This window comes from Rhipicephalus sanguineus, unplaced genomic scaffold (assembly GCF_013339695.2).
Source record: "Rhipicephalus sanguineus isolate Rsan-2018 unplaced genomic scaffold, BIME_Rsan_1.4 Seq6642, whole genome shotgun sequence".
NCBI classification, from domain to species: Eukaryota; Metazoa; Arthropoda; class Arachnida; order Ixodida; family Ixodidae; genus Rhipicephalus; species Rhipicephalus sanguineus.
In genome coordinates this window covers 12,456-36,882 of record NW_023615723.1, presented here as the reverse complement: position 1 = coordinate 36,882, position 24,427 = coordinate 12,456, and the positions used below count along the sequence as shown (strand labels likewise).

The following is a 24,427-nucleotide window of genomic DNA, read 5'->3' as shown; positions in this document are numbered from 1 at the left end:
GCGCAAAGAAATGTTGCATTATTTGAGCACCTAAGGAGGAAATGATCATATGCATGTCATTAAAAACTAGTTGTGCCTGTCGCACTCAGAGAGAATGGGGCTAGCTTTGTCTTTTGATGTGCTGCTCGGTAAACTTGAGCGGCAGACATTCTGTGGCGGCTGCTTCATTAGTTCCGCTGTAATTGGGGTGAATTAGATAAGGAATGTAGTACTGTGAAATTGTCACCAAGGTCCATACCATGCAACAAAAGCTCTGCCAGTAGTTCTGCAGTGAGTGTCTCTAATTCTTCTTTGGCTGTGATGGCTTGAGCCGCAAAATATAGCGAGAAACGAGTGGCTTGTGTTGAATGTCTGCCGTCTCACAAAAATAAAGTTTTGTATCAGCAGAACTTTCACAACGTAAGGGACACTGTTTTAAAGAAACACCTGCCTGAACAGCTGCGCTTTGAGTTGAACTAGTCTGAATATGTATGGCAGCTCTCTGTCTATGTCGCAGGCTGGCCTTCAGTGTCATCAGCTGCTGATAAAGTGGACCTAATTATTTTTCAATCTACATGTCACCAACACAACCCCATCCTTTTGTCACTGAGATGTTGTGAGGGAAAGGTTCGTGTAATCACGGAAACTTAAAGAGAGGAACGGGGCTATTTGCAGCTGGAGTGACAATATATTTATGCAACAAAGAACGATGTGGAAAGTTGTAGCATTAAATGTACTCAGTGAAAACATGCGATGACAATGAACGTGATGCATGTTCTTAAACCACTCAAGTTCAACAGAATTGCGTGGTCCCCCACTGTGCTACGCAGTGTTTATAATGGCTCACCATGTGGTGGTCGATGACTGTCTATGGGTCGCTGGGTTGCCTCTCACGCTGATGGTAAAAAGCTTGAGCTGACAGGCGGCAGGGTAAGCGTGGCATGAACAAGTGCCGGACAGCCAACAGAAGGCCCAGGTGTGGAATGGTCCAAGAACAACGGACTGGCGCTGGCTACAGGAAGTGGAAGAGAGGCAGGCCCGTGCAGGCAGCAGCTGGGCTTCAGGACCCGATGAGCTCTGCTTCCTTTGGTTCCCTTCTCGCCTCCTTCTCCTTCTGTGCATGTCAGGTTGAGATTCGCCGGCTTCATTTTGCACCTGTCTGTCTCGTCGACTCACTGCACAGCACTAAACCACACACACCAAATGAACGTACTACGCACATCATCACACATGTGTAGAGATGTGTGAATAGTACATTCTAGTTTCAAAGCGAATACTTCAAATAGTATATGTCACATAATATGAAGAAAAATGAGCATATTGTCATGACCCAACTAGCCTGCACAATATTTTTCAAGATTGGAGCAAGGCATATGTGAATGTCACTTCCTTGGTTCGTCGTGAACTGAAAGCAGCTTTGAATAGTAACAGGATCTGAATTTCAGTAGGATGCTAGTGATAACCGGTGAAATACATTGTTTTAAAATTTACTATACTTAGTGCATATAAACCCTTATAACAAGCTTTTAAACAACTTCAAAAATAGTTACCTGATGTGAGGGTAATATGTTCATTTAGCCTTAAAGTGGAGCTTCGTGGCAGTGCGGATTTTTTCTGGATAGGTGTTTTCATGGCATAGCACTTCTACGCTGCAGTGAAAAAACCTTTACAGGTGGGGGGGTTACATGCAGTCTAATACAGTCGAACCCGTTTATAATGAACTCGAAAGTGTTGCGAAAAGTGGTCGTTATATCAGTAGTTTGTTGTATATGGACTCGCCCTTAAAAACGTGCGCTTAGCGGTCAAGCCGTTTTTTTTTTCTTTGCGCACTTTTATTAATGTGCTAACAACCCCTTCGGTGACAAGCTAAGCCTTTTCGCGTCGTGAAGCGACGTCCGCTGCGTGCTCACGAGTGAATTAACCGCCTTTGCAATGAGCTGACACCGTTTCGCCGAAGTGCGGTACCGCGACGTGGAGACCATCATCCCTGGCTAGTTGCGTGCAGCGCGTCGCCTACTTGGGTCGCGGAGTCACTGCCGGGCCGCTTGCTGTGTGCCGTATGCGCGCGTTTGTACGTTCTTCATGCTTGCTTCGCTCAGGACCATGCACGGGTGCGGCGACTAGCCTCTTTGTTCAACGCGGCGAAAACAAGCATTTTCCAAGCAACGCGCACTCTACGTGTCCGCAATGCTCTCATGGCCCTGCACGACGATGCGCGGCGCACTTCAGTTGTCACCTAGTCAAACATGCAGTATACGCTCACTGTCAGTGCATCGACGTTTCTGGGTGCCCGCGCCGCTCAACAACAGCGAGCTACTTTCGTTTCTACAAAGCTACGCGCACTTTAAAGCGGTCTCGCACGACGCGGTGGCGGTGAACTTGCGAATGGCAGCATGACTAAGCATGGCACGCCCGTACTGCCGTCAATCCGCAGTGTACGGCGTACGCCACACGCGCAGCCGAGCAGATATCTACAGATGACTGTGATAAGGTTGTCGGCTATGGCATAATGGCACGTTGATCGACGGCCGCCACCTCCCCTTCGCTCTTTTCTGATGCTTATCCGCGAAGGCATCGCCGCAATCGCGCGGAAGTCGTAATCACCGATCGACCGGTCTCTGCCGTTACCGAAAAGACGGACGACTTTTCGCGGCACATTGTGGCGTCGACTAGTTTAGGGACACAGTGAACCTTTTTGCGATGGAAAGTTATCACGGTTATCACTTCTTGCATTTATGCCTTCTTGCGTTCCAAGGCATTGTTTGGTTCATCGCAGGCGGTCGTAGCTGCAGAGAACGGCGTCAGGAAAGGTTACCGTGCGAAAGCTGACCGCAAGGCTTCATGCTGCCTACTATTTTTTTTTCCCTCACTGCCATTCTACCACTGAAGAAACGCCTGGAAAGTGAGCGACCTTGTTCACAGCGTCCGAAATCTGCGTGCGGTGCTCGCCGATCTGGGTATCTTAGTTGCGAGTAAACTGGAGCGGGGCATGCGCGAACGCGTGGCCCTGTCACGCTTTAGAAGGCATGTTTTAACTTTTTTTCGCTTCGTATGCGCCATATTTTTACTGCGACCGTGTCCGAAGTGGTCGTTGTAAAAGTAGGAGGCTTCGAAAAATGTTCGCTATATCTGGACGCAGCTTCAATGGTTAATATAGGAAAATCTTAAGTGCACTCAAATATGGTCGTTATAACCGATAGATTGTTATATGTGGGATCGTTATAAGTGGGTTCGACTGTATATGCCTATTCCTTCATTTGTCGAAATTTCGAATAATTTAATTTCATGTCGAAGCAAATTCGAATACTGTAATATTTGTTCGAATATTTGAAGTGCTCAAATATTAGCAATGCCTACACATGTATATTGCACCATTCCTTCATGGTGGGAGGCCCTGTAACTGACACCGCAGCTTGAGAATGCTAAGGTCGATACCAGCTGCGAAAGATGAGGAAAATAAAGATGGGCAGTAAGTTGGATAAGCACAGTGGTGCGATATCTGTGCCAGTTGCGCCAAACCGCTCCAAGTGGTGAAACCTGCTACATCCTGGCACATTTCGGAAAATATATCATAAAAAATATATGACCGAAGTAACGTGAGTTTGATGCCATTAAACTGTATATATGATTACTGGGACCAGAGAGCGCATCTGTCTGCTCTCGCACGCACACGTCGCTCTAATATGGTCTGACGTCGCTAAAATTTTCATTACAGTTGCTACACAGTGACATCGGTGTCAGCCGCACTAGTGGTGGGTCTCGATCGCGAGAATGAACATTTAGGTAGACTTTGGAAGCGAATTAAAATATATTCTAAACGTTTGCTGTGTCCAACACTTTGTGCTAAGTGTCCTTGCCTACAGAGGAAGCCTACAGCAGGCTTTTTATAGCCTCAAAATTTGGTGACACTACCCCTTTAATCTCTTTAAAATGTAGTTGACAATTGCAGGTTTTGCAGTGCATTGGCAAATGCGCCATGGCATCCCTCATTAGATTTATTTAGTTCATGCTCCCTGGCTCGTTCATTTATACAGTGGCAGGTCTGTCCGATGAACGAGTTGCCACAAGAAAGGGGAATTTCATACCACGCCTTTGGCACATTTCCTGTCATCGTGCCATGTTGCTTGCCACATCCCTGCCGGCTAGCCTCCTCCCAAGTCGTTCTCGGGCACAACTGAGCCAGCTTAAAGGGGAACTCCGGCAATTTTTTAATATTCACCAATTTCAATAAAAATTCCAACATATGTTCTCTTCAGTACTCCGATGATATGTGCTGAATTATACAACCGTAAGTCATTTTGTCTTCATAGCTTTGAGGCTTCTTCCGTTCTTTAGAGCATGCTCAATTCTCTCCATATTATACTTTCTTATGTCGGCTACTTTACGCCTATTGATTAACTTCGAAAGCTCCGCCAGCTCTATTTTGTCTGTTGCATTTGAGGCTTTCATGGCTTGACGTTTCTTAATGAGGTTTTTCGTCTCTTGGGATAGCTTATCAGTGTCCTGTCTAATGACTGTACCCCCGACTTCCACTACACACTCCTGTGCATAGGCAAAACTGCAAAACTGTGCATAGGCAAAATTCAGATGTATGCATTAAGGGACAAGGAAGGCAAGGTCACAACCAATATGGATAGAATAGTTGAGGTAGCGGAAGAGTTCTACAGAGATCTGTACAGCAGCCGAGACAGTCAGGATGATAACGTAAGAAGCAGTAATAGCCCAGAGGAATCTGACATCCCACCAATATTGACAGGAGAAGTAAAGAAAGCCCTAAAGGGAATGCAAAGAGGCAAAGCCGCTGGTGAGGATCAGGTAACATCAGACCTGTTGAAAGACAGTGGAGAGATTATGTTAGAAAAACTGGCCACCCTGTATACGAAGTGTCTCTCGACGGGGAGGATACCAGAATCTTGGAAGAATGCCAACATTATCTTGATCCATAAGAAAGGGGACGTCAAGGACCTAAAAAATTACAGGCCCATAAGCTTACTGTCCGTTGTCTACAAGCTATTTACAAAAGTAATTGCTAACAGAATTAATAAGACATTAGAGTTCGATCAACCAAAGGACCAGGCAGGATTTCGTACAGACTTCTCAATAATAGACCACATTCATACTATCAATCAGGTGATAGAGAAATGCACGGAATACAACCAACCCCTATACATAGCCTTCATAGATTATGAGAAGGCATTTGATTCGGTGGAGACATCAGCAGTCATGCAGGCACTGCGGAATCAGGGCATCGACGAAGCCTATATAAACATAATGGAAGAAATCTACAGCGGATCCATAGCCACTATAGTCCTCCATAAAGAAAGCGACAGAATCCCAATAAAGAAGGGTGTACGGCAGGGAGACACGATCTCTCCAATGCTATTCGCCGCGTGTTTACAGGAGGTTTTCAGGGCCCTAGATTGGGAAGAGTTAGGGATAAGAGTTAATGGAGAGTATCTCAGTAACCTGCGATTCGCTGATGACATTGCATTGATGAGTAACGCGGGAGACGAATTACAGCTCATGATTACTGAACTGGATACGGAAAGTAGAAGAGTAAGTCTGAAAATTAATATGCATAAAACTAAAGTAATGTTGAAGAATCTTGGCAGAGAACAGTGCTTTGCGATAGGTGGCGAGACACTGGAAGTTGTAAAGGAGTACGTCTACTTAGGACAGGTAGTAACCGCGGAGCCGAACCATGAGAGTGAAATAACTAGAAGAATAAGGATGGGATGGGGCTCATTCGGCAAGCATTATCAAATCATGAATGGTAGTCTACCACTATCCCTCAAGAGGAAGGTATATAACAGCTGCATATTACCGGTACTTACCTACGGAGCAGAAACCTGGAGACTTACAAAGAGGGTTCAACTTAAATTGAGGACGACGCAGCGAGCGATGGAAAGGAAAATGATAGGTGTAACCTTAAGAGACAGGAAGAGAGCAGAGTGGGTCAGGGAACAAATGGGGGTTAAGGATATCATAGTTGAAATCAAGAAGAAGAAATGGATATGGGCCGGGCACGTAGCACGTCGGCAGGATAACCGGTGGTCATTAAGGGTAACTGAACGCGTGAGGGGGAGACAGAAAATTAGGTGGGTAGATGAGATTAAGAACTATGTAGGTATAACGTGGCAGCAGAAAGCACAGGACCGGGTTGATTGGCGGAACATGGGAGAGGCCTTTGCCTGCAGTGGGCGTAGACAGGCTGATGATGATGATGATGATGAAGTCATTTTGATTTTTAGAAAAGGAATTTATGAATTGGTAGCCAATTCCGGAATGACGCCTTTAAATGCGGGACACATCCTACCCCACCTTGCACAGCAGACGCACACAGCGCGCGCTTTCTTCATTTTGCCGTGGCTCGATCCCACCGAGGCGCGGCACATCGGCTGCTTCACACGCCGGTGGGTTGAAATGAGAAGGCGATGCTTCCGCGCTCAGATAGCTGCACTCATCGATGAACTCATTGCTGGTAAGTTCAGACAAGCTGGCACAGCTTGATTCCGTGTCGGAAAACATTGTCAGCTTGCTTTTCGTGCGATACAAGAATCATGTGTGCTGTGGCATCATGTAGTGTATTTCGTGATGTCATCGTCTACCCAGCATGAAGCAGCTCCCTAGTTCGGTTTCGGTTTTGACACATTGTTTATTGCTTATTTAAAATTATTGACGAGTCTCTTGGCAAAATAAAACACCCTAGCTCTTACAGGACTGTATACTATTTGAAAAGGGCATTATCTCAATATGGTTGAAAATACACCGGAGTTTAACAGGCACAGAAAAGGCAGTAGTACTTCATACTGGCCTGCTGCCTTTTTCAGGTTATGGGAGACCTTATGAACATAAACAATCAGTCTTATGGTTCCAGTTTCTTCAGGTTACCCTGTGGCATCTCTTGTATCTTTACTTTCCATAAAAGTGCTTCGGAGACTGCTGCCAATAACGAGTCACTGCATCATGTGCGTGCACGATTTTTCAAGAGCGTGACAATTTTGGACTGGTGGGAATTATAGTGCATTGCCACTTTCTGGGCATCATCATCATCGTCATTTATTAACCCTTAAAGGCCCCTGTTGGGGTATTACATAAGGGCTATTACATCCGGAAAATATTGCCAACACATTATGAAATGTTTTTCTTAAATCTAAAAGCTTCAGGGTGTTACATTGTGGCAGTTCTTGAGTAAATTTAATTCGTCTTTTTGTGAATCTTAAAAATATTTAAAATATCATCGCAGTGCTTCAACAAGTTTTGTCTTAAAAAGAATCAAAAAGTCGTCCATATACCTAAAAACCTTCACAAACATTTAAAGTGCTGTTCAGTTTAAAAGCTTCATCGAGCAGCCAATCAACACTGGATAAAAATATATTGCACAGCAGCAGTGCAATACTGGATCCAATGCAAATGTGTCGTTTTTGTAAAAAAAAAGCTGTTTGTCAAAACTTATAAAGGTACTACTCAGGCAGGCTTCCAATAGAGTTAAAAAGTTGTCTAGTGTAGCACCAGCTGCGTTTTGAAAGCGTATGATGCTGCTTTCTTCCATGCAAGACTACCGCAACAAAATGTTCATCATGTCGAATCGAATAGAAAAGATCTTCCATATCTACAGAAAAGGCGTTACTCAGCGAGTGCTTATTATCTAGAAAAAATTGCACTGAAATCGCACTAAAAAAATTATCTGGAATTGCCTGTTGAGCAGGGGTCCTTAACCTTAACACACTTTAGCGCCTTCTGTATGTGCTTACTAAACAAAAGTTGCCATGTGTTCAGTTCACTAACCATTCTTCTAAAGGGTACTACATCGATTTTCTGTGTCTTTGCACTGAAAAGTACGTTTAACGCAGTAACTTTCATTTTGTTAATATTTCTTGGCAACTTGTCAAGCTTGAGGTCTTTACGTAGCCTGGAAATGAGTAGTGGAAGTGAAGCTTAAAATAACAGAGAAAAAATGTTGTATTATTTGAGTTGCTAACAAGTTATATAATGGTCAAATGTGACCAGCCTAGAGGCTGCATCGTTACGTATGTGCTGCAAATCGGATAAAAGTTGTTTAAAAATTATTGTACCCGACACAGACACAAAGAAGCTGCTAAAAAAGAACAAACGCACTGCCAGGTTGCATGGTGCGGCAAGCTTTGTCTTGTGATCAGCCGCTTGGCAAACTTGAGTAGGTGACCCGCAGTGGTGGCCGCTTGAGGCTGCAGGCGCTCACATTATGTCGGCGCCGCATCAGTTGCGAGCGAGCTCAGCTTGCATGTGAAAACGACACTCAGAGGGCAAATGAGATAAGGAGTGTATCACTGTGAAAAGAGAATGCTGTTGATTGCCAACAAGGTTCATGTTATACAACAAAAACTCTGCAGGGACTTTGCAGTGAGCGCCTTCAGTACAGCATGCATGCTGTTATGCCCCAAGCCGCAGAATACCGTGATAATAAACGCATGGATTGTATTGGATATCAAGCATGCAGACACACGAGAATACATTGTTGTGTCTGCGGTACTATCACAAAGCAAAAGACACCCTTTTGTTCTACCAACCACGAACAGTGCAACTGAACCCATGTTGTCGTGGTTTGGTGCTGAGAATTTCCTGTCTGATTTTCCTATCTGTTTCGGGAGAATATCCTGTGGGTCACCACAACACAGCCAGATGCATTTCTCCTGCAGCTCCCTAAGCCACGTGTCCAAGAGCAGCATTGGAGCTCTGGCACTCGCTGTGTCAGCTTAAGGACAGATGACAACGGCACAGTAGAGTAAAGCCAACTCCAAGAAAGAATGGTGCATATTATCTTGGGTTGCAATGTTCTCACTGTAAGTTGTTCTAAATAAAAATCCTTCCTGTCACTTGTGCACTTTGTGGGTTCTGAGGGATATCGCCGCTCTCGGAACACACGGACACAGTTCACGCGGTTGTTCAACAACACGTGTACGTTTATTAAACAATCTTTTACATACGGCGAGCTCGCCTGCCGAATCTTATACAAACTAGTAACATGCTAAAATTATACAATGACAATGAATACCCGGAAAACGTAACACACACTCAAGACAACATGACATATTTTAGCGTGTTACTAGTTTGTATAAGATTCGGCAGGTGAGCTCTCCGTATGTAAAAGAGTGTTTAATAAACGTACACGTGTTGTTGCACGACCACATGAACTGTGTCCGTGTGTTCCGAGAGCGGCGATATCACTGAGATCCCACAACTTCTTATGTAGTCATTTTCATTTAAGAGCACATACTATTGCATTTCGTCTCCCTTGGACTGAACACGGGGGACCAATTTTCTTAGTCTTTGTGACTGGCTAAGCCTTAAACACTATTGCTGGGCATATACTAGCTTGTAGCCACTGCTCTTCAACATTGTTTTGTAATACTAAAACACATTGTTTAGAAAAACTGAAAGTTGGCCAAGTTGGTTCATATTCATTGTGCATGCACAAAAGATGAGGACACAGTGCATTGTTGAGTAGCAAAGCCAAATTGAAAGTTATCACTGCGGCATGGCCACCACTTGATTGAGTGGACATTTTGTTGTGTTCCAAGGTTGGTGCTCATTTTTGTCAAGCCCACTGTGTTCCAATATTTCAGCGAGTAAATCCACATGACAGTTCACCAATGCAGGACATCCACAAGGAACTGGAACAGAAGATTGCACGCTTCCACGGCCGGGAGGACGCCATTCTGTATGCCAGCTGTTTTGATGCCAATGCGGGCATCTTTGAGGTTCTTTTGAGCCCCGAGGACGCAGTGCTGTCGGATGAGCTCAACCATGCTTCCATCATTGATGGAATCCGTCTCTGCAAGGCGCAGAAGTACCGCTACAAGCATCGAGACATGAATGGTACGCGTGGCAGCATTCTCATTCTTTGTGTCACTCATTCTTCCTGTCTCTCTCAGATCTGGAGGAGAAACTGCGGGACGCTGTTGGAAAGAGTCGCCAGAGGCTCATTGTCACCGACGGAGTCTTCAGCATGGATGGCAATGTGGCTCCACTGAGGTACAAGTGCCCTTGTAATCAGACTGAAAGTTGCATGTCATGCTCATGCATCAACTCTCCATACATGGTGGTCATCGTCACGAGATGCTTTGGTGTTAATACTGTCCAGGCTGGCTCTGTTTAAGTCATTGGGGATGCAGTTTCGGTTGTGGTTTCACATCACATTGCGCTGCCTCAGGAATTTTTGGATTAATTTTCCTGGGAAAAAAGGGAGTTTGTGTTACAATTATAGCAGTGGCTACAATTTTTGTGTAAAAATCTTTCTAAGGCTGGTCAAAGATAGGCAATTTTGATGAGTGATGATGTGTGTTTGGCATATTCACCCTGCACCTTCCCCGTGAAGTTGCATGCTTTTGCCATGGGAACCGTTATTGTGGTCACCATTTGGGTTTGGCACATTTAAAATGACCAGCCAAGTTCATGAAGGAAAGAAGATGGCCTTTTTTTAAGGGCTTGTTTTTCTTTGTTAGACATAATATTAATGAGAACAAACAGACAATAATACCGAGGAAAGTATAGGAGATGTTATTTGCAGTAATTGGGATAAATCTGAAGAAAGTAAAGTGGACGAAAAGATAACTTACCGCCGGCAGGGACCGACGGCAGGCACAGACGGCAGGGTTTGCCAGCAGGGTCCTTGCCGCCGGCAACTTATCTTTTCATCCACTTTACTTTCTTCAGATTTATCCCAATTATTACAAATAACATCTCCTATACTTTCCTTGGCATAATTGTCTGTTAGTTCTCATTAATATTATGTCTAACAAAGAAAAACGAGCCCTTAAAAAAAGCCATCTTCTTTCCCTCATACATAGCAAAGGTCTCGTTCTGGCAGACTTGATGCCTTCGGGTAGTATGCGAGGGATTATAGGTCAGCTGCCTGCTCATAAACAGATCACGTGCTACGTGATGCCAAAGGCAGAAAAAGAGTGTTCCACAGTCGCTGCCATGGCTGTGATCGGCGCTGACTAACACTCCTAAGTTTAGAAGCACATATATACCCTATAAAGTGGACGGGCGGATGACCGCCGCCGTAGCTCAGTGGTAGAGCATCAGACGCGTTATTCGAAGGTCGCAGGTGTGGTCCCTGCCGGCGGCAAGTTTTCTTTTCGTCCACTTTACTTTCTTCAGATGTATCCCAATTATTACAAATAACGTCAGCCAAGTTCATGTTAAGTGAGAAAGGCAAATAGTGTGAGGATTGGAATAAATGTGTGGCTCTATAAAAATGTATGGGCGCTGGCCTAGACCATCGGTTGAGATCAAGTTATCACCAAAAATCAAATTATCTGAAGCCTCTAATTAATTAGAAAGTTCATAGAATCCTTTGGCACTGCAAGCACCAGATGGTCAAGCATTTTGAATGTTTTGGAATCGTAAGAAAAAAAGCTAGGCGTGGCTTTACCAACACTAATGACCAGTGAAGCTGAGGAAATACCTCAGCGATGTTATGCAAAGTAGTGCAAAGCTAGGCGAAGAAAAGCATGGTTTAGCAAAGCAGGATCAAAGTTGAGCAAGGTTTATGGGAGTTAAGCATTGCTTGGCTATTGCTTGGCTATACTGGTGGCACACGAGGCACGAGATCGAGCGCAAACCTGAGCATGAAATCGGCATTTTTCGAGGTGTTTGCTGGTAGTGGTAGCATGAGTACGGCAACTGTATCAGCTAGGGCAACAATCGTGCTCAGGTCATTGAGAACGTGCAGAGAGAAAAAGAGGCTTGCCAATGTGAGAGCGCGTATTTTACCGAGGAGTGCTGACGTCATTACCAACATTGTACCGTGTGCACTCGGCACGGCTGCCCATTGGCTTAACCCTGCCCACCCGCTTGGCTCCCACCTACATGGCTATGCTGCGAACGATCTCTCTGTACACTGACTTTAAAGGGACACTAAAGAGAAACAGTGAATCGGCCTAGATCGATAAATTGTGCTTTGAGAACTCTAATGTCGTTAATTTCGCCATCATACGTTTATTAATAGAGGAGAAAATCAAGTTCAAAGTTTCATTTTTAAATTTTGCGCCAGAATCTCCCCGCGTGACGTCACGGATTTCAAAGTGTGTTTATCATATTTTGGTGCCATTGGCTCAACAAAATTACCCCAAACTTGGTATGTTAAGTCCATGGCCCCTTCAGAGGACAATGCACTTCATTTTTGCCCAATTAGGAACAACGTAGTCCCCAGTAGGCGCCGTCAAAACATGTGACGTCACGGCAAATGGTGTGGAAACTTCAAGGTGGCGTTGCCACCCACATTTTGTTTTTGCGCGTTTTCTCGCTTACTGAGCGTCTTCTCGCAGCAAGCGTGGTGTTTTTGGTATTGTGAAAGAGTACTTTACTAATATGAAAAAAAATGGCTTTGCTCTTTATTGTCCCTTTAACAACTCCGCTGTAAAAAAGAACAAATTTTTGTTTCAACAATAGATGGCATTAACAAGAGTGCATAACTCGCTGAGACATGTTGGCGCAAGGAATAAAACAACTTTTTTTTTTGTCTTCTTCCTTGTCGTTCTATTCCTTGCACTAGTATGTCTCTCATATGAATTGTACTTCTCTCACTTAGTCTGACAAAAAGTGATGAGAATATATTCCGCATTTGGACTGCACGTATTACTGTGCCACTTAACATTACAGTGCAAAAACATAAACTTTTATGTAAGTTATGTTTATAGTGTTTTGGGAGCAGAAATGATTGCTTCTTTCGCAGCATTTATTATGAAAATTTGAAAAGAGGAGCTTGAAATGCAATACATCGAACAAATGTCGTGTACCAAGGTACACACAGCTGTCATCCTCTGCAAGCGTTTCTTGTAGTAATTTAATTTTATTCTCATGCAGGGACATCTGTGACCTTGCAGACCGTTACAATGCCATGGTGTTTGTCGATGAGTGCCATGCCACGGGCTTCTTTGGCAACAGTGGCAGGTAATCTCTGTGTTTCCATAGCCTTAGTGTGATGAACAGCCAATCGCACAGCAAGGGGCTCACTCCATTGGTTGTGTTGTAGCAGCAGGTTTAATCCACCTCTTTTGCCGATTGACAGAATGCAAATTACCTGCTGCTTTAGTGACATATTGCACAGAACAGTAGGTGAGGCAGAGTTTCCTCAAAAGTGATCAAGCATGAGTTTATTATGCTGTTGACTGTAAAATACTAGTGTATGATATTGAAGATGAAGAACACCTGTCCAGAGGTATGGAGCGAAGGCTTGAGCTGGGAAACTGTGTCAAATATACATCCTTTACATTTGGTGCATATTCTGGGTATCCATTTCACTACCGAACCTTTCAGTAATTCCACTCCTGTGCCAACTGGGCCAAAGTGTGCCAAATTGTATTTACTGTGCCATCCTGATAAAATCACCATGAATTGCACCAAACTGTGTCAGAGTATCAGCTTTGAGGGTGCCTACCTCTGACAGTCCCACCGCAGGCTCGTCAAAACATGTGCAGCTTGATGTTGAGGCCACCAGAATCACAGCCACGGCCCAAGCATTATTCTGCAAATGAGGCAGCACTTGCGTGCAATGTTTATAGATGCTATAAATGTTGCTCATGTGTGCGCCCCAATTCAGCCATGACGCCATGCATGGTGCCGATGCACCTACTCTGGTGCAATTCTTTAAGTCGGGGGGGTCTCGGGTGCTCTGAGGCCCTCCAGGAGGGATCTGAGACCTGCCTTGCTAGAATGTAGAGTTGTGTGTTGTCAAAATGTACAGGCTGCCATGTGCGCCATGGACCATTGTTATAAGGTGTGTCCACGCAAAAAAGCATGCTCTGCTGTTTTCTTGCCTTTACTTGGTGTGGAGGGCATCCTGCCCGATGTGTCCTGCACTGCTGCAATTGGCGCTGAGATTGCCTACCTCTGAAAACCCTTGTGGCCCCTGCACGTGCGTCCTTGCATCTGAATCAGCCTGCATATGTCTCTGTCACACCAGACTGTCGAGTCTTTTCAGAAAAGCTACCTTTGTCCTTGGTGTCATGATTACTATAAAGAGTTCAGTTTCACAAAAGCAGTGAATGCTGTAGCAATAAATTGGAATTGCACACGAAGAAAGGCTAGCAATCACAGACGCTTCAGCAAGCGAAGTGACTTTCCTGTGATCTACGGCTTCAACGCAAACATTGAGATGAAAGCACAACATGTAGAAATCTATGAGCCATCTGTTGAACCCTCCTCAACAGATAAGCGTGAGCACAGGCGACTACGCCCTGTAGGTCAAAGTATGGAGCTGACAACCCGCAGCCTTACTCCGGTGAAATATGGGTGGGGCAATGCCCATTGGCCCTTTGCAGCATCTCGCGGGTGATAGTGAACAATTCTCTACCACTCTAAAGCACCTCAGTGACAACCAACCAGAAATGCTGTATCCAAAGAGGTCGCTGTTAGCATGACGATGGATGCATGCATTGTGGCCAAGTGCTTATGCACGTTGCGCCACGGAGCGAGGGGTCACAGGTTCAGATTCCCCATTGTGTCCTTCAAAAAAATTTTCTTCAAAACTATTTTTCTTTGTGGGTTATATGTACATATATGGAACGGCACGGCAAGCCGACAGCGAAAGCCTGCCGAGAGTGTCCATATAATTGTTATCACAATAATAGTAGTTTCGCTGATAATACTGCATACACTAGAAGGGCCAATGCTTCGTTTGAGTTTGAGCTCTTTTACGTCAGATACCGCCGAATACCTTGGCAGAGCTTGGTCTCACTTTTTTCAAGTGTGGGCCATAAATTGAGCAAAAGAAAGACCTTCAAAAATTATTTCGCATATTCTTATCAAGTGACTTGTAAAACAAGCCAATAGCTGTCCTTTTCTCTCTCCCTCATTATTTCGCTCTCAATTTTTGCGTGAATAGCTATTGACAATCGCACCGCCAGCTCACCAGAACATGTGCAGCTTGTTCTAGGGGCCACCGAAAGCACAGCCATGGCCCAAGCATTACTCCACAAACGAGGCAGCACTCGCGCGCAATGTTTATAGATACAGTAGAACCCCGCTGTTACGTTCCTCACTGGTGCGTTTTCCCGGCTGTTACGTCGTTTTCCGCCGGTCACGGCATAGCTCCCGTAGGATACAATGTATTGGGAACCCCGCTGTTACGTCGTAACTGTCGGACCGTTCCCGTATGATACGTCGCGAAGTGCGCTAGGAGCCGACCGAGTGACTACCGAAGAGAGCGGCCATGGTGCATTTTCACGCAGCTTGGCCTGGTTTTACCGTAATATTAGCCGCATGAGAGGCGCAAGCAACAGGATCTTTCAATTGATGCAAACAAAAGCATGGCCTTCGAGATTCGCGTTGCAAAGATGGCGTCTATGACGTAATTGCTCGCGAAAGCAAGGCCTTCGAGATCGGCATTTACTATTGACAAAAGCACAGACTTTGAGATTTGTATTGCACAAACATGGCGTCTATGACGTAATTGCTTGCGAAAGCAAGGCCTTCGACATTGGCATTCACTTTTGCCATCACGTTGGCGTAGACTCATCATCATCGTTATTTGTCGGAGGACGGGAGGAGTTCGAGCGGTTCGAGCTGGTTGGAGCTCGCATGGTCGTGCGCGCGGTTCGCGGTCGGACTCGCCGCGCTGGTCGTGATTGCGTGTGCTTAGTTCTTTCATGCTTACAGCTGTTGGTGTTAAAAAGATCACATACGTTGATTACATTTCTGTGGATGAGGCCGTCCCCAGCTCCGCGTTTCTATCCATCGACTAGATCGCGGCTGAGCGCTCCAATTTTCGTGCTGCTCGTAAGCATTGAAATAAAATTCTGTACCACTAAATATTTTGTCGTTTTTCCTGTTTTTCAGCTCTTACGTTTCCCGTCTCTTACGTTTATTTCTTACGGTCCCTTCAAAAACGTATCAGCGGGGTTCTACTGTACTATAAATGTTGATCGCACGTCGTCCTCATTAAGCGACAACGCCATGCACAGTGCCACCATGCCTTCTGTTGTGCAGTTCTTAAAGTCAGGTGGGTCTCGGGTGCTCTCAGGCCCTCCACCAATGTTGAGGAGGGATCTGAGACCCGCCTTGCTAAAATTTAGAACCCCCTTCAACGGAGCTAGAAGCACTGCTGTCACCCTCCACAGTGGTCTAGTGTTTATGGTGCTCGACTGCTGGTTCGAAGGTCGCGGTATCGAATCCCAGCCGTGGTGGCCACATTTCGATGGAGGCGAAATGCTTGAGGCCCTTTTACTTATGTTTAGGTGCACGTTAAAGGACCCCAGGGGGTCAAAATTTCTGGAGCCTCCCACTCCTAGGTTGGCAGAAAGTGCGGTGCTCACTTAGACTCACTCATGAAATATATTTTGCCCTTAGAGCTCACATGGACTCAGACTCACCAAAAGTTTATTTATTTACAAATACTGCTGTCTCAGTTATTGAGACATAGCAGGAGTGGATACAGATGTTCAACACAATGAAGAAAAAAAAAATACAATTTAACAAAATACATGATTTCGCAACTCTTTTTCAAATTGCTGAGCATCGAGTCTGCGCAGAGACCCATCAAGCTCATTCCATAGATCCACGGTCCGCAGAAAAAAGGAAAACTTAAAACAATCAAGACTAGCTCTAAAGGGCATAATATTTAGGGAATTGAATCGTCGCGTATGGTGTGCAGAAGCTGCAACAAAAGAAATGGGTGCTAGTACACTCAAGCCGGTGTGAACTATCTTATGCAGGAGGATGATTCGATCGCAAGTGCGCCGATGTTCGAGAGGCTGCAGCGATAAAACATGCGCACTAGGCGAGAACCGCCAGTCATAGCGACGCAAAATAAACCTTATTGCTTTTTTTGAACAGATTCTAGCATAGCTATGTCATGTTTGTGGTGAGGTGACCAAACAACCGACGCATATTCGAGTATAGGCCTGACCAAGGTCTTGTACGCTGTCAATTTGCATTCTTTTGTCGAGTTGCTTAACGTACGTCGGAGATACCAAAGTTTTCGAAGAGCCTTGTTGCAGATTGTCTCGACATGCGTGTGCCATTTTAAATTTGTTGTCAAAGTTACACCAAGGTGTTTAAACTCCGTGACACGAGCTAGACTGACACCATCATTAGTATATATAAAATTAAGAGGCTGTTTCTTATTTGAAAAGGTCATGGCTACAGTCTTTTTGAAATTAATAGACATTTGCCAGGTTTCACTCCAGTTACAAAACAATGAAAAAACTCTGTTAAGCGCTTCCTCATCTTCAACATTTGAGATGGTGTTATAGATAACGCAGTCATCTGCATACATTCTAAGTTTAATTTGAGTGTCACCGATAATTTCTGCTACGTCATTTATGTAGATAATAAACAAGAGCGATTACTCAGCTGGACTCACTCGGACTCAGACTCTCTGCAACTTTTTTTAGCCAGACTCACACGGACTCAACCTCACCAAAAATATTACTGACTCATACTCACTCAGGCTCAGACTCACGGCTCTATCTGAGTCTGAGTGAGCCAACTCATGAGCGAGTTTGCCGACCTATGCTCGCACTACAGTGTCCCTCATAATCATCGTGGTTTTGGGACCCCAACAATAAAAAAAACATGAAAAATAGCACTGCTGTTGTGTGTGGTAGCCTCAGTACTCACCGAAGTCGAAGACCATCGTGGGTTCAGGCTTAGCGAGCCACAGCGGCGCGTCCACCGTCGCCTGCTCACGTGTAGCGCACTCAGCTAGCAAAGGCATTGAGCACCGTGTGGCAAAACAGACAGTGTTTGGTCTAACAACACCCACACACAAACACTTTTTTTGCCTTTGGCGACACCCCCAACACTTGGCACAATGTCCGCTCCCGGGACGCGGGGAAGCAAAGGGCTTCCCGTGCGGATGGTACACCAAGGGGAGCTGCGAGCACGTCGCAGCTGGCAGTGGCGAGCTTTGACACGCCGCTCGGGGAGAGGTCCCTCGTGGCTATGCTGCGCACTCTCACGATGACCAAAGTGTTTGTGTGCCGCTTAATGAGGACTGGGCCTGGTCGCGAGAGCTAGGGCAAATCTCCCTACGCGTAGGCCTCCGGCAAGTGCGGCTCGGCGTAGTACGACTATGCACGAGCACTAGGCACTGCTCTTTGCTTAACATACAGAACCGGAGCTAACACAAAGGTAAACACGCCCGCCGAGGATGCTGAAGCACCCAGGAAGGCTACAGTCTGGCAATTCCCAAAGGGGACGTCGGACAAGAAGCAAACACGTGCTTACCCAGCACTGTCCGAGGAGAGAGAGAGTGTCCCGTGTACACGCATCTCGATCACGCCGAATGTCGCGGCGCCGAGACCACCACCACAAGAACCGGCGCGTGGCGAAAGATGGTGCTACTTGCCGTCACGGGAGAGGAAAGGGATTAGCAGAACGGGGAAATGCCCACGCGGAGGCTTCAGGCGCGCAAGTTGGGTCAATGGCAAAACGCGCTCTCTGCACAGGCTCGTGACTTCTAAGCCAATCGGTGGCGATCAAGTGTGGCAGGGATTCATTGGCTGACGTTGCCTGTTCCAGAAGCGCTGCTGCTAGCTTGTTTCAAGTACGACACTGCATCTGATTAAGGTAAATGCAGTAATCAGTCAAAAAGATGAATGTACGATCACCTGATTAGAACAAAAAGCTGGCCTTCAAGCCGTCTTAGTGGAATGCATAAGAAGGGACCATGTGACTATTTAGCACTGAGGCACTTTGTCGTGGCGTTTGTCTGCCACTTCTGCTGATTAGATTTGTGCCAGGAGCACTGGACATTGATGACCACAAGGTTGTGTTTGGAGTGTTATTTCATAACACCCAATTTTATTGGACCAGTATTCTGTTTATTTACTTGTGTCGAACTATAGCTGAAGAGGTTATTCCACAACATCCATGACACCCTTCTTTTGCGTAATCGAGGGAAATAACGAGTGAGCATTTTCTCCATGAAATTTTCAACAAATTGAGATTTTATGTAGCTCTGCATAAGAGCCGGTAATAATTATCCAGGTGTCTGAATGTATATGCAACTTGATTTACTAATGCACTCCAGAATGTGCAATTAGCAGCCACAGGGCTTCCAAATCAGAAGACCTCGGTAGCATCACTGACCTTTGTAATACTGTAATTGTGCTCTGTGATGCTGTTATGCTGCCTGCCAAAGAATAGTCAGAAGGCCCGAAATTAATGTAGGCATCAACCTTAAACATTAATTCTTTTCGAAGAGACCTTGCCAACAGGAAACTGTACTAGCCTGCCAGGAATGCAGCCCAGAATTTTTTTGTTCCTTTAACCGTCATGGAAAATATTATTGTTGGAAGCAAAATAATGCAGCATCTTTTATTTTATATTCGTTTTTGAGGGCACGCAAGTGGCTACTTACAGGATTTTCAGAAAAATTTTAAATTGGGTTTTTTAAATATTGCTTCTGAAATAGGGCTCATTTGCGTCAAAACTGGAACTTTGAGGCCATTTATAAAATTTTGTACTTGTGATACAGCAGCACCATTTGGAGCAACTTTTGAATGCACTGTGTTTTCACAGCCCACCAAGTTTGAAAGGCTGCATGCAGTGCCTTAGGAGAAAATATTGTAAATGTGGCAACTTTTAGAAAACATTGCATATTTATAAAATTGTCGGAAATACTTTTTTTGTCCACAGGCTTCAAACAGTGCTGCTTAACACTTCATTATGCATAGATTCTAGACAAAAAAGAAAATGTTTTCTTCTTTTGTAGCCGTAATATTAGACATTTCAAATTCTTGTGGGTTTGCAAGAATGACAGGTGGAGGAAAATTATGCTTCCGTGTTGAATAAGCTTGATATTGTATTCCTCCTAAGTTTTGCACTTAGTAAGCAAATGAAATTAATTTTTGTGCTAGTGCGCATAAAATGTAAAATACTTAATGAAATTTAAAATATCATGGACCCATGTTGATTTCTCTTTCCTGTACGTACTGCGTTGCCTGGGAGGGAATTGTTAGTGGCGATTACCAGGTTCTCTCTAGGCCTTCTTTGCATGTAAACGATGCCGTGATTCATGCTGGGCAATATACCACAACTAGTGAAAGATTGGCAGTCTCCCAGTTGCTTGCCCTGTGCACTCAGGTATATGCCCAGGTCATAAAGCGTATGCCAAGAAATCGTGGTTTCTCTCATTGGCAGTGCATGCCAGACTGTTATGATTTCGCATGTCTGCGGCATTGACGTTTGTGGCTTCTACAAAGCCAAAACAAAGCATCTGTTCTCTTTGCCTCACAGGCCTGTGTGGGAAAGTGTGATGTTCCCACAACATGGCCGAATGGATTGTGTGCAGTTCACAAAGTACTTGCTGTTCAATCGGTACCGTTAGAGCACACAATCTGTATTGCAGGGGTACCGAGGAACACTTTGGTATCTCTGGCCGTGTGGACATCATCAACTCTACTCTGGGCAAGGCACTGGGAGGCGCTGCAGGTAACAAGTTTGTTTACTTTTCTGGGCATGTCTGGCAAGAATGTTTGAGAGCATAAAATGGAATAAAGAACATTTCCCGTGGAGCTTGGCATGGCTGTTAATAGCACTTCTCTACATTCACAATTTCTTCTTTACTCTGTGTCATTCACAGTGGAGTTTCTTCTTTACTAAGGCACTGTGTGTTTTGCCTATTTGGTCAGGATGGCAAGAACTTATGCCCTACCATTGAGCCTGAAAGTTCACACTGAACATACTAGACCTTTGTTACTTGCTTCATTGCTGGTTCCAGTAAGTGTAGGTTTTGTAGGGGTTAAACAATGGCTCAGTGTTTCATTGTAACAACACACACGGTGCATTCTTCATTTTGTCTTGATGTCAGGAGTAGTCCATTGCAGCAGGATGAACATTAACGTTTACTTCTCATTTATTTAGTCAGTCAGTCAAATAAAAAAAGTTTTGTTATGTGGTTGCAAACAATTTATGTGCGAATATTGGCCAGTTCTGATCAAAGCTTCAAATCCCACATTTAGATTTTTTTGGATGTGATGGGTTTGCACAATGTTGAAAATCTGGCAGCTCCGAAGATATTTGTCACCATTAACCCTGCATTATTATTTCGTTGATTTGTTTGGCCTTATGCGAATTGGTCTGCCTTGCCAGCAACCGGCAAAGCAGTATTGTGTAGGCCTAACAGCCAAGACATTGTGACTTTTCTTTCGTGAGGTGGCTCGTCAGTAATTGAGACTGATATCACGTGCACAACTAACGGCTGCAGAATTCGTATTTCGGACAAGAGGCAAGGACGGCGAGTGTGTGTATGAAGTTATCCGATAAAATGTATTGAACTGAGGTGCATGCGAACAGCACTAAACTAAATTTGCGTCATGCAGTGAATGTTGCACGTTGTGTCATTGTGGTGGCACGCATCAGGCCATGTCACAGGCAAACATGTGAAGCTCTCGTGGTCGTCTCAACAGTGCTGATACTGAACTGCTACATTGAGCAAAAGTTTGTGAACAAATTCTCTGTATTAACGTGATAGCGTTAAAGAGCCCGCGTCGCAGAAATTCAGGTGGCGGTGTCAGCATCAGTGTTGGTTGTGAGCAAAAAATTGCCCTCGTCCGTGAGTGATGATGGCTGCAAATAAAAATGATGACCTGGCATTGAATCCAGGCCTTCTGTATGGCAGTCAGGTGCTTGGCCTCAGATGTGTGCCACTGCTTGAAACTGCTTTGGAAAAAAACCCCTTACAGGTGTCATGTAGTATGAGGAGTCGTGTCAACACATGTGATATTGCATAACAGAAGCGTAGAATTGCACTAGTCATTATACCATGTGAATCACACAAGGAGTGGCTGGTCTAAAGGCCCACGCATTACAAAGCGCTCAGCCATATGTCAGCATCATTATCAATGTGCAGCTGCGTAGGTTCACCTATTTATTGCCTCAGAGACATGTGGTGGGTACTTGACTAATTTGCATAATGATGAAGTATGGCATAATGGGCGCTTCACAGCTGTACTTGCAGTAGGCACGGTTGTTCCTCTGCTCATGGTCAATGTGTCAACCAAGATGTGAAAACTGGCCAGAAAATGCCATGTGAAGGGACAGCAATTACACTGTTGTGTTCTACTCTTGAAGGCGGCTGCGTGTCTTCTTGCGAAAAATTCATCAGGCTGTGTCACTCTGTGAAGGTGGATGACCAGCAAAACTGTGTAACACACAGATTTATTTATTTATACGTTAGTTTACCTTTGTTGAATTTAGTGTACGCTCCTTTAAAGCTATTCCAGCTCGATTTGCATGGACCTAAGTGCAGCGCACAGGTTATTTATGTATTTTTGTGGCGCTGGCTTCTAACGGCGTTACGTTCTTTGCTCGGCAACTTCCGGCCTGCTTCTTGTCAGCCGGAAGTTGAGATTATCTACGCTGTGTCTGAAAACCTCGAATAAAATAAAACATAAAATGGAGTGAATGGTTCACAGTTACGAGTGGCATACGATAGGTATGATGTTGGAGCATCAGTTTGGTAAAGATAAGGGCTAATTGACTGCCTGCATAATTAATGAAAATTAATTGAATGAGTTCATTGAAAGAGTGTTGCACCACTAAGGGACCCGGGTGCCCCAGTGGCCACCAGGAACTTCCGATCAAGCCCACCATGGGTACCTGCTTCTGTTAGCGGTCCTACGAGCTGCGCCTCATCTGAGGTTGTATTACAAGGTGGAACTGTGTGGCACAGACATGGGGACCACATTCGCCCCATCCTCGTACAGACACCACCACCTGCAAACACTGTGCCTCTAGACCAGCCAGCTGAGCAGCAGACAACAGAGCCTGTGGAGCCTGCAGGAGCTGCTGCTGAGCAAGAACAGCCACAAAGTCAGTCCCACCACAGAACTGGGCTGCCACAAGCAGTCATTCCATCGGGAGGAGGCCCTGTTCCACTGCGAAAAAGTGGCCGAACAAGACGGCCCGTCAACAGGTATTCTCATGACAAGAACTAAAGGGGGAGGAGTGTGACAATTGATCCTGTGTGCTGCACCAGCTGTAGCGCCGCCGGCTCCTAGCGCCACCTACTGCTGCGAGCGAAAGGGGGAGTGAGGAGAGCGGGGCTCGGGCAGTTAGAAAGGAATAAACAGTTCATGTTGTGTTCGCAGTGAGCTCGGGTCTCGGCTCCACTTCTTCCGGCTACATGTAACACTTGGTAGAGCAAAGAAAAGCAGGGTTTGATGAATATGTCGTCGCCTGTACGAGCCGAACTCTGACGGAAGCGGAGGCTGACTACTCAGTTACCGGGACAGAGTGTTTAGCCATTATTTGGGCCCTTGGAAAATTTCACCCTTACCTGTATGGTCACACATTTGACGTCGTGACTGACCATCACGCCCTTTGTTGGCTATCCACTATTAAAGGGATGCTGAAGTAGTTTTACAATTCGGTAAAACTTTGTTGTTATGTTGTTAACAAGGACCAACATTATTGTCGACGATGGCGTAATTTTTTTCGCTGTTGTGGCAGCAGGAGCTTTAAAACACGCGAAAGAAAAGTTCGTCTTGCTCCGCCCACGCGAACGCGCCGAAAGTGTGGGCGTGACCGGAACTACGTCATCGTCTGTAGTTTTGGCCACGGTGGTAGAATAACAGGTGACCCGACGCGCCGCTCCGCCAATGCGCCACGCGTGTCACGGAGGTGCTCGAGTTGCCGCCGCTTTTCCGCAAGGTGGCAGCAGGTATACTCTGGGCCGATATCTCCGCTCCGGCGCATTTGAAAGCATGTGGCTAGTGTGCGTCGCGAGCATTTAAACTGCAATTTACATCTTTAACTTTTGAGAAAGAGATCCGTGGTGTATTTTTCACACCAGAGAGGCCTAGAGCAACACTGAAGAGTTGCCGTCGCTTGGAACGGACGCGCCACTAATGAAAACATGCAACGCAACCAGCGTTGCAGCCGCGTCTCTTCCTTTCTGCTTGGTCATCTTCGATAAATGCGGAGGCGTCCGTGGGTGCAAGCATCCGAAGAGGAAGAGCGTCCCTATGCGACACAACCACCGTCGCAAAGTCGCAATCAGCCTTCGAGTCATGGTCACGGCCAGATCACTGTGGTCGTGATTAGGTAATCCCACAGCTTGAGATCCGCTCTGATGCGGCGCGTTTGTTGCGCTCTGTCAAACCAACGCGCGCGACCGCATCGGTGTTTCCGCTCACTTTGTAAGCTGGAACCACGGCTGAAACCACGGTGGCTCGATCTGTGCCGCTGATGCGGCGGCCACCATGGGACGAAAATGCTTCGCTCGAAATTGCAAATCTGGCTACAAAATGTGCAAAGAAAAGCTGTGTCTTCTCTCCGCGCCGAAAGACGAAAAGCGACTGCAGTTGTGGAGAAATGCAATTCCACGGAAAGACCGCTAGCTACTGTCCTCCGACATACATACGATAGCGTGAAAACCAAATGCTTTTTTTTTACTCTATACACTCGCCGGTAGAATTTTGCACGCTTTCGAAGAAAAAAGATACACGCGTGT

At 45.5% G+C, this 24,427-nt stretch overlaps 1 protein-coding gene across 1 annotated transcript in view; it reads left to right on the top strand.

The window, feature by feature from the left end:
* Positions 1-20,478, top strand: part of LOC119378050 (2-amino-3-ketobutyrate coenzyme A ligase, mitochondrial) — a 33,567-nt gene extending 13,089 nt beyond the window's left edge. Inside the window, exons 4-7 of the mRNA XM_037647296.1 lie at positions 9,618-9,837; positions 9,894-9,993; positions 12,832-12,918; positions 20,321-20,478. Coding sequence (XP_037503224.1) covers positions 9,618-9,837; positions 9,894-9,993; positions 12,832-12,918; positions 20,321-20,459 — 546 coding nt within the window. The 3' untranslated portion in view covers positions 20,460-20,478. The remainder of the gene's footprint in view (positions 1-9,617; positions 9,838-9,893; positions 9,994-12,831; positions 12,919-20,320) is intronic.
* The last annotated feature ends 3,949 nt before the right edge of the window (positions 20,479-24,427 follow it).